This window comes from Ostrinia nubilalis, chromosome 17, assembly GCF_963855985.1.
Source record: "Ostrinia nubilalis chromosome 17, ilOstNubi1.1, whole genome shotgun sequence".
NCBI lineage: Eukaryota > Metazoa > Arthropoda > Insecta > Lepidoptera > Crambidae > Ostrinia > Ostrinia nubilalis.
The window spans coordinates 3,884,623-3,894,297 of NC_087104.1; the positions used below are offsets into that span (position 1 = coordinate 3,884,623).

The 9,675-nt window shown below is 36.3% G+C and overlaps 3 protein-coding genes and 1 long non-coding RNA gene across 4 annotated transcripts; 3 read left to right on the plus strand and 1 right to left on the minus strand.

The window, feature by feature from the left end:
• Positions 1–4,366: 4,366 nt before the first annotated feature.
• LOC135079861 (SNAPIN protein homolog) lies at positions 4,367–5,129 on the plus strand. The gene is made up of 3 exons (XM_063974474.1): positions 4,367–4,636; positions 4,719–4,884; positions 4,995–5,129. The coding sequence occupies exons 1-3, from the start codon at positions 4,488–4,490 to the stop codon at positions 5,127–5,129; spliced, it is 450 nt and encodes a 149-aa protein (XP_063830544.1). The 5' UTR covers positions 4,367–4,487.
• Position 5,130: 1 nt separating this feature from the next.
• Positions 5,131–5,827, plus strand: LOC135079860 (methyltransferase N6AMT1). The gene has a single exon (XM_063974472.1). The coding sequence runs from the start codon at positions 5,131–5,133 to the stop codon at positions 5,749–5,751; it is 621 nt and encodes a 206-aa protein (XP_063830542.1). The 3' UTR covers positions 5,752–5,827.
• LOC135079859 (glutathione S-transferase 1-like) lies at positions 5,759–6,751 on the minus strand. Its single transcript, XM_063974471.1, has 3 exons — positions 6,315–6,751; positions 6,050–6,217; positions 5,759–5,971 (listed from the first exon to the last, which is right to left on the minus strand). Exons 1-3 carry the CDS (start codon positions 6,654–6,656, stop codon positions 5,834–5,836), a joined length of 648 nt encoding a protein of 215 aa, XP_063830541.1. The 5' UTR covers positions 6,657–6,751; the 3' UTR covers positions 5,759–5,833.
• Positions 6,752–6,947: 196 nt separating this feature from the next.
• LOC135079644 (uncharacterized) lies at positions 6,948–8,938 on the plus strand. Its single transcript, XR_010258850.1, has 5 exons — positions 6,948–7,161; positions 7,313–7,641; positions 7,973–8,090; positions 8,409–8,566; positions 8,643–8,938. It is a non-coding gene; the product is annotated as an uncharacterized LOC135079644 (long non-coding RNA).
• Positions 8,939–9,675: the final 737 nt, after the last annotated feature.

Genomic DNA, 9,675 nt, shown 5'->3' on the forward strand with positions numbered 1-9,675 from the left:
AGGGATGCGTCTGCCATTCACCTCCAAGCCGGTGCTTGCCCCTGCACCTGCAACGCCGTGCTTTATTCAGCGTCTTAACACTCTTGACTGTCTAGCGCTGACCAAATAAGAATAGCAAAGTCAAGTGACTTTCCACTCAGCAAATTCTACGGAGGCTGCCTTTGAGCGTATCTTAGGCAGTGGCAGGCGTCATCAGACTGCGGAGGTCAACCTGTTACCTGACAATGGTTCCAGGGATGCGTCTGCCATTCACCTCCAAGCCGGTGCTTGTCCCTTCAACGCCGTGCTTTATTCAGCGTTTTAACACTCTTGACTGTCTAACGCTGACCAAATAAACCGAAATCCTGTTAAAACAGGTGCTGAAATTACCAGATAAGGCACCGCTCAGCATGAGCCTGCTCCTCACAATATCCCTTCGCAAGAAGGACAGACCAAACAACCTATTCTATTAAACGTCCTAATCAGTAGATACAATTATGTAAGTATTGATCCGATCTGAAGTAGTTGAATGCTAAATTCTAAATCTGGATGCAGATACCGATCACAGAGACACCGCCGGCCTCTCCGCATGTCTTGTCAAGGTACCCTAAAATTATCAATCTCTCGTTCTCTACTGCATACCGAAAAACATTGATACAATCACAAACTACTTACTAAACCTCGTCACCTTTGACAAACCAGATGAGACAGCAACTACTAGAACGGAAGGTTAGTGTGTAACATTTTATCTTCTGGAACACTTTAAACCTTGTCAATTACGTGAACTCAGGTTCAACAAGTCGTCATCTCTAAGGGTTTTGTTGGTAAATACGAAATCTATACGACTCAACAAGTGCCTATAATGGTAAGCTTGATCTCCAGTGAGGGCTCATCACAACTCGACCCCACACAACCGATCCAATACACAAGACTCCAGCTCAGCATCTCTTAACAACCATCTGGATGTCTACAAAATATCAGAAATCATAATCAGCGATGGGGGATTTCTCATTCTTTCATTCATTTCATGTGCGTTCACTAATTTTGCTATCGGACAATCAAAGCATAGCCTATACTCGAAACTAAGGGAGGAAGGGGCACATTCAGAGCCTCTATTGGAACTGTCTCTCTAACTTTTCAACTTGAAAAACATCACCTCCTTTCGGTTCAGTCTGGTAAAAATAGCTCTGACAGCGCAAAATATTATCTCCCAGGTCGATTCAATCAAATTTATCTGACGATCTAGGTCGATTTACGGGGAAAACAACCTACTTAGTGGCATCTCCTGGGTTCAAATCCAAAGGTATATATTCCAAAAGTTCGGGAAACTGGATATCCAGAGACCCCACAGAGATTCACCAGCAGCCTTTGCAACGACTTCAACCAGGGTGGCTATGGTGGTAAACTAGGCTAAATCTTTGCTGTCCCGTTTCTCACCTTTCTGGCTTTTCTTAGCAGGGCTCGAGGCCGACCCTCAAAATATAGAATCTCCACCATGTTCTTACCACATGGTGACCTCCACGTCAGGATCAGGTAACATGTAATTTTTTAGTATGTTGAGTTGGGTATAATAAGGTGTCGTTCCTAAAACATACCTGGCAAAAATCCACTTTAAAAACTTATAAAATAACTGGCCTTGGTGGTAAAACTAATGGCCTAAGGAAAACAGTCGTAGCTATATACTTACCTCTTGAAGCTCGACAGCAAGATTTATTTGCTAGACTAAATCGTTTATCTACTCTTCTACTCCCTTTATGCCCTGTGGGTCTAGACAAAATTCACTTTATAATCGCAAACCAGTCGAAGGATGGTCGATTAGCCTTCTTTTTTCTATATGAAGTTATAACGTATCCAATTTACGATTCGATCAAAAAGTGCTACTTGTCTAGGGGGGCTGGTATTACTAATCTAAAACTATATTAAAGATAACTTTAATTTTCTTACTAAGCATAAAAGCTTAACCAATTTCACTTCCTGATAAAGGCCTTAAACCCAACAGTAGGTATCTAAAATGTGACCTTTACGAGGCTTCTCGTAGACTAGCTTATGTATATTTTTCTCCTACCATCTACATCAGCTGCTGACATGACAAAACATAGTCTCACCTGAATAATTTCAAGATTAAGTTAATAAACCTTGACCTACGAGTAAGTTTGGCACCGTTACGGCATCATACAAACAACTGGGAAAAATGACAGCAAATCCCAAAAAACAGCATTTATTATGTATGCCCTTGCTACGGTTGCGTAAGTTACTGGAATCAGGCGAGCAGAGGCGAACAGCGGAATATTTATTTTTCAACACCAAGTAATACTAGGAATCTACATGGATAAAAACAGTATACCCTGACCAGGAACATAAAAACCCTCGCCATGTTGCGGAAAACTAATGGTACTAATTTCTTTTAATGGCAACAGTAACTGAAAACTTCATTGACATGTCACCTTGCATGTCAGTCTATTGCTGTCAAAGTGTAAACAAACTTTATTTTAAATGTGCGCAATTGGTTTTATGAATTAAATTGCTAAAATATTTTTATAGTCGTGAAAGAAAAGTGGTTCACAATGTGTTAAAGTATTTGTCGAAGAGAAATACTAAGGGTTCGGACAATATTTTCATTGAATAATGTTTCCAACAAAGGTTGTCAAATTGACTGACATGTTTATCGTATAGTACAGTCCACTATGAAAATTTGCTGTGGTTTGTTTCAACTACCTATTTTAAAAATTTTGTCACTTTCTAAGTGTTGAATTTTATAGGATTGGGAAAGATGTACCGAGTTTGAAGCGTTCATAAGCAGACATTGCAGTTGAATATTCAAGTTCTGAATTTGATTATTGATGAATAATAAAATAAATCTACTAGCTCGATTGATGGTTTCATTTAATTTATTAAAATCAGGTTACCTATAATAATATTTTTTCGTTAATTTATGAAAATATCAAATTAGCCCGTAATCCTGAATCCTGATACATAAAGTTAGCCTATTAATTTAACACAGGTACGACTGTACTCAGTGTTGCACTATCAAATGCAATTGACGCGCCTCTATGCCAGGGTTTTTATGTTCCTGGTCAGGCTATATAAAGGTTGTTGAATTTAAAACCTCTCCTGGTATTGTTGACTTCGTTGTGGCATCTTTAATTTGGGTTGATATTTAGCCATAGATGAAATTATATGACGAGATATTGGCGTAGGCAGAACAATAATAGCAATATTATAAGGCAGACACTTTTATTAACTGATATACGACCGAAACACCAAATAAAATATTATTTAATTAATAACTTTCAATCAACAGATCTAAAGCATGTTGGATACTCTTCAATCACATCGTACGCCTGTATTATAAACTTATGTTGATGACTCGCATGAATCTTACTGCCATGCGGGCAAATTATATTAATACACACTCAATCTGCATTTTAATGAGGAAAGAATTTCTGAATTCAGTTCAGTAGCTTTCCAGTTTATTCATTTCAAACATACAAAAGTACAAACCCTCCTACTTTGTGATATTAATGCTGCTCTCACCGGGCATTTAGAACAAAACATGTTAATACCCTGAAATTAATCATGTTCTAATCTAGTTCTGTTACAGAAACTCGAAAATCTTTCATCACATAGCGCCATTGGTAAGTAGTCACCAGGAGCTAATAAACAAGTCTCTCACCAGATGCTGTGCATCGTCACATGCCGAATAATAGTACAAGTTTTACAAAACAATAAAACTTGTATTATTGAGCAGAGACGATGCACAGCATCCCAAGAAGGCCTCCTGGTGAGCTCTCTATGAAGAACTCCGAGCAAGCTCGCCCCCAGGTGACTAAAATGGCGGCAAACGGAAGTAAGTCAAATCAATTCCTATTAAATAATTGCGGAAATGACGTCATTTAAGGTAAAAATGGTAAAAAACTACACCGGAAGTAGACGCATCTCTCACCAGATGCTGTGCATCGTCTCTGCTCAATAATACAAGTTTTATTGTTTTGTAAAACTTGTACTATTATAATAGGTACAGTCGAGTCCATAAATATATCGGCAGTGCCCATATTTCAAAATATTGTAGCGCAGTAAACACTGAGCTACCGCAACATGTTTATGAACAGTTTATATTATTATGATTACATTTTATTGGTGTTTGATTTTTTATTGAAATATGATCGTTATGACGCTAACAATATTTTGAAGCATTGGCACTGCCAACATATTTATGAACTCTACTGTACTTAAACTATGTGAGTGACTGACATAAATGCCGTCTCCTTCGCAAACTATACTATACGCTCGAAACTATATTACTTTTTGCACATAATTTCGTGCGAGTTGAACGCAGCATAATTGCATGGCTGCCAACCTAACGCCACTGACATGACTGTCACCACCTCAGCTGACATTGACAGTTGCGTGGAACAGCTGCTTTGTTGTAAAATAATCACCTTCGAATATTTTATCAACTAACGACTTCTCCTATCATTAGCAATGAAGGTTTGAGTATCGTGCGCGCGATGGACGACACAGAGAGCACCACCACATCGGCTGACGAGAACACTGGCAACTTGTGCGACAACCCGACACGGGATACCTTAGCCGAAGGCCTACTAGGCCTCCTGAAGCCAACGGTTGACCAACTAGACGATAGAGTAAGAGCTACTAGGTAAGCCTAACTTCAGTTGAACTTGTAATTAATTATTGTAAAAAATAAAAACTTATTAAAAATTAAATACCTTGTCTTCCAGGATTTCACAACTGGAATTGAAGCAGCAGATTGATTCTTTGAACGAAGAGCTTCAGAAGGTGCGAGAGGCGCTCAACAACCACCCTGATTTGGACCCTTATGTTAAGAAATTGATCGCCTGCAAACACAAAGTGACTGTTGTACTTAATGTCTTACAAGCCTCACAAGTAAGTGTTATTTCATAATAATTTCCCTCCACATACCCTAACTTCATACCTATGCAAAAAGTAATTCAGCTTTTCATGGTCATCTAATAAGAATAACATTTATTTTCCAGGATAGACTGAATGAGATTAGACGCACAATTAATAAAGAAAAAAGTGTTCGTCCTACAGTAATATCGGAACCAGTGCCTCAAGAACCTGAGCAAAGCACTAGTGGAGTCATATCAGAGAGAGGGAGCATCAACTGACATGGAGACTCCCTACCAAAACCACATAGACAAAAAGGAGTTTGACCATGTCTATGAACCAGCCGAAGATAGCTTCTTACTCATAGATGCTATTGAAAAAGACTTACAGTACCTAAAAGCAAAAAACCCCACATTTTGTTTAGAAGTTGGCTCGGGCAGTGGTTTAGTGATCACTGCTTTAGGTATGGCATTTCCAGGGACGTTTTGCATGAGCACAGACATCAACTATAAAGCTTGTGTCATGTCACGAAGTACAGCCAATCATAATAAGGTGATCTTGGACTCTGTGAATATGAATCTGGTTGATTCTTTCACTGATCACATGTTTGATGTTATATTGTTTAATCCACCATATGTGGTGACCGAAAGTGACGAGTGTGGTGGCAAAGATATCACTGCAAGTTGGGCAGGAGGAGTGAAAGGTCGAGAGGTGACCGATAAACTACTGGATATGATACCAAAGAAGCTAGCACGCAACGGCACATTTTATCTTTTGCTGATAGAAGAAAACATTCCAGATGAAGTAGCTGTAATCATGGCAGCACTAGGCTTTACTTCAGAGATAATTATAAGGAGAAAAGTTAGAAATGAACAACAGTTAGTGATGAAGTTTTGCAGATAAAACAGTGTTAACATAATAATGTTTTTATCATAAGATTTAATTGAAAAATATACAACAAATGTTATATTTGTAATAATGGCTTTTACTGTTTAAGGTTCTTCTTGACAGCTTCTCCAAATGCCTTAGCTCCTTCTTCATTCTCAGCATAACCAGGTAGAGATTCACATTGTTTGACCCAACGGGTGATATTCAAGAACTTTGAAATGTCCCATCCTACAGCCTGAAACAAGAAGTTGTTTTAGTTCACTAGATACAATCATTAAAAATACATAATAGTCTTTGGTGATGTGTTACTCACAAGTATGCTAGACAAAGATGCATAGATAGATGTGTCTGCAATGGTGACATTATCACCAGCTACCCATTTGCTTCCACTCAAAAACTGATCAAGAAAAGCAAGGGTTGAATTGAGGTCATCTTTCAGGTTTGGTTTTATCTCCGTTTCTCCAAGAAAAAGTATTGGGAACTGCAAAATAAATGTAATTAGATTCTAGACATTAATTTATACATAAACATACATTATTATCAACTGCAATTTTAATTATTAGGAACGTTGTACGTACACAAATCGATCTTATTTTCACGTAAAGAGAAGAGCTATCAAAATACAGTCTCTGGTTTACAAGGGCGCGCCGTTTTAAATCTTTAGGATACAGAAGGTCATCCTTGCCAAACTTATCAGCTAAGTAGCTCGCAATCGCTCGGCTTTCCCAGAGAACAAAACCGTCGTCGTCCAACGTTGGTATGCAATGTTGAGGATTCAACTTTAAAAAACTTTCCTTGAGTTGTTCTTTTTTGAATAAGTCCACTATCTCTATTTCTATAGGCACCCCAATTGATCTAGCAGCAAGCAATGCACCACGAGAAGGGCCGCTAACTGGAAAATGATACAGTTTTACAGTCATTTTTGAATTAAAAGAGAAAACAAACACGAGTTCAGTGAAAGTTGAAACAAAACAACAAAAATTAACACAGAGCACGTATTAAAGTAATTATGGCAAAAAAAAATAAAAGAAAAAAAGGATTTTTTTTTTCTATAATGCTACCACAATCTTAGTGCCTACGGACTTTATTAACAAGCAGTGTGTGCTGCCATTTGGCTCTTGTCCCATTAAACGGTAAAATAGTAATGTCACTTTAATAAAGTTTTGGTTTTGTTTATTTGTTTTGTTGTGATAATTTTAGCTTGCTACATATATATAGTGATCTGTGGATAATTTGTAACAAATTAATTTCCCTAGCGTATTAGTTTCCATGTTAAAAATAAATAAATAATTAATTATGAATAACAAAATACTATGTAGGATTTGTTTGACCCATTCTGTTGATCATACAAATATGTTTAATATTTTCTCAAAAGAAGACAAAGTGATGATTTCTACGAAATTAATGCTCATCGCAAAAATAGAGGTAAGCTCTTTAGCATTATGTACTCCTTATTACCTTTAATCTTTATTAACAGTCAATTAAGTTGTCTAGTTCCTGGCTCTTTAGTTAAATTATTTTTTGTTTGCCAAAATGTTTTGGGGCTCTATTAATACTTACACATGTATCTTTTCAGATTTATTCAGATGATGGTTTACCTACCATGATATGTTCTAAGTGCCTTACACTTCTAAACAATTGTCTCGACTTCATTGATTTGTGTCGAGTGTCTGACCAACAACTACGGGCTTCCCTCAAAAATAAGTTGGAACTAACTAATCATCAGACTGACACATATGATTCTGTAAATAGTGATGATGATTCCATGAAAATTGAACAGAACTCCACAGATGAGGGCACAATTTATGATAGTAAAGTTATAGCTAAAATTCCAAAAAATATTGATAAAAAGAAGAGAGGAAAAAAGCAACAATGCTCTATTTGTGGGAGAGTCATGTCATCATCGTGAGTCCTAGCCAATAAAATTTATGATTTTTACTTTTGTGGCTCTATTCCCTATTATACTCTTGTAGCTGAATAAGTAGTTAATAGACAATTTGACACGATTCCCCAATAATTCGAAATCACAATTTTTCTAAAAAGACTTTATTTTGGTCTTAAAAACCTAATTAATTACCTGGAAATTACAATTTTTGGTCGCATTGTAATTGAAAAAAGTAGTTTATTTGAGTTGACAATACAAAATCCATGGGAGAGTTTCGTTTTGACAGTTTTAAAAAGTACAATTGATAGGTGGTGTCAACACGTCTATTGTAATTTTTTTTACCATTTTCAGATATCGACTCAAAACACACTTGGTTACACACTCTGGAACTCGTCCGTATTCTTGTCCCCACTGTGGAAAACATTTCTCGCTTCCAGAGAACCTCAAAGTTCACCTAAGGACTCATACAGTAAGAATTGTGTATTAAAATAAAAAATGCCCTTTTACTTTACAAAAAGCCTAAAAAAGTTTGGATGGAGCTTAAAGTGAAGAACTATTTTTCTTCACTTTAAGCTATTGGGTAAATTAATATAAAACATTCCAATGTCATTATGAAACCTTAGAATATCCCAAAGGCTATAATTTATTAGGGTAATTATTTGTAGAGGTACTCTAAGTTGATCAATTTCTTCTACATATTTTTTTATCATTTGCTGTAATCATAGTTTAATTTTTTTTTTTACTAAAAAATAACAATATTTTATTTAGTAACATATTTGGATTTCAGGGTGAAAAGCCACTTAGTTGTTTGATATGTGGCGAATCTTTCGCCCAATCTTCAGGGCTGATAGCCCACAGGAGGAAACATACTGGACAGCTGCCATACCAATGTAAACTATGTCCACGCAGTTTTCGAACAATAGGACATTTGCAGTATCATACAAAGTTAGTATATTTTTTTTACAAACAATATTTATAATAGTTTGTATTTTTTTTTGTATTGCTGTTTGTATTCTTACAGAAGACACACGGGTGAAAAGAAATTCGAATGCGACACATGCGGTCGAGGGTTCATCACGCGAGGTGACTTGAAGCAGCACATAGCAACCCACACGGGTGATCGCTCTCATGTCTGCACTATATGCGGCCTGCGACTTACTCGGGCTTCCAACCTCAAGAGACACATTCACCAGTTACATAGTCGCGCTGAAACTACCTTTAGCAACTCGAAGACTGAAAAAGATAATCAAATAATACGTAACGATAGGTTTAAAGAGACAGAAGCAAAATAAATTCACATTATTTAAATTAGAATTTATTTATTTAATTCATAAATAAATAAATATTTCTATACATGACGCGTATTTTCATTATTAACATTATGCCCATGTTTGGATTGGAACCTTAATGTTTGTTTTTTAAAATTAAATAAATGCCTTCATGGTAATTTGAAGTTGCATCAAAAATGTTAAGCTCAGTAAAATACGTCCCTGGCAAACCGGCAAATACCGCTCTGTGTACATAATGTCAAATCAACTATTTTGCCGTTGTTTCTACTATTACATGAAGAATATGATTATGAACTCGCGACACGACACGCTACATAAATAATCAGGAATTTGAAGATCGTAATCTTTTAGACTAGGTATTTTTTGATCATAATTTAGCAAATAATTGCACAGCAAAGCTATGAAAGCAGTGTAAGGGCACGTTTATAACGTCTCTCCTTAAAAAAATCAAAGAAGGGGCAAACATAGCTGGGCACCGTTAATCAAATAGTTAACTTCGTTAATCGTTAAACCGTTAATAAAAAAATTAACTTCGTTAAACGTTAAAACGTTACATTTCGCAAGATTTAACGCAAGTTAACGTTAATCGTTAATCCGTTAACACATGATAAATAATGATGATAAAACGAAAAAAAATAACTGTATGCAAGGTTCAAATAATTTCGAAAGCTTGTATCGCGCATGGAATTTATTTATTCCACTTTTATGTTTGCGCTACAAGCTTTCGAAATTATTTGAACCTTGCATAAGTACAATTATTTTTTT

What these genes read in the sequence shown, in the direction of transcription:
- LOC135079861 (XM_063974474.1), top strand. Translation starts at nt 4,488, where the DNA reads ATGGACGACACAGAGAGCACCACCACATCGGCTGACGAGAACACTGGC. An exon ending in GATAGAGTAAGAGCTACTAG is followed by an intron (nt 4,637 to 4,718) that starts GTAAGCCTAACT and finishes CTTGTCTTCCAG; the next exon opens with GATTTCACAACTGGAATTGA. An exon ending in ATGTCTTACAAGCCTCACAA is followed by an intron (nt 4,885 to 4,994) that starts GTAAGTGTTATT and finishes TTTATTTTCCAG; the next exon opens with GATAGACTGAATGAGATTAG.
- LOC135079860 (XM_063974472.1), top strand. Translation starts at nt 5,131, where the DNA reads ATGGAGACTCCCTACCAAAACCACATAGACAAAAAGGAGTTTGACCAT.
- LOC135079859 (XM_063974471.1), bottom strand. Translation starts at nt 6,656, where the DNA reads ATGACTGTAAAACTGTATCATTTTCCAGTTAGCGGCCCTTCTCGTGGT. An exon ending in TGAAAATAAGATCGATTTGT is followed by an intron (nt 6,218 to 6,314) that starts GTACGTACAACG and finishes TTTATTTTGCAG; the next exon opens with TTCCCAATACTTTTTCTTGG. An exon ending in CATCTTTGTCTAGCATACTT is followed by an intron (nt 5,972 to 6,049) that starts GTGAGTAACACA and finishes TTCTTGTTTCAG; the next exon opens with GCTGTAGGATGGGACATTTC.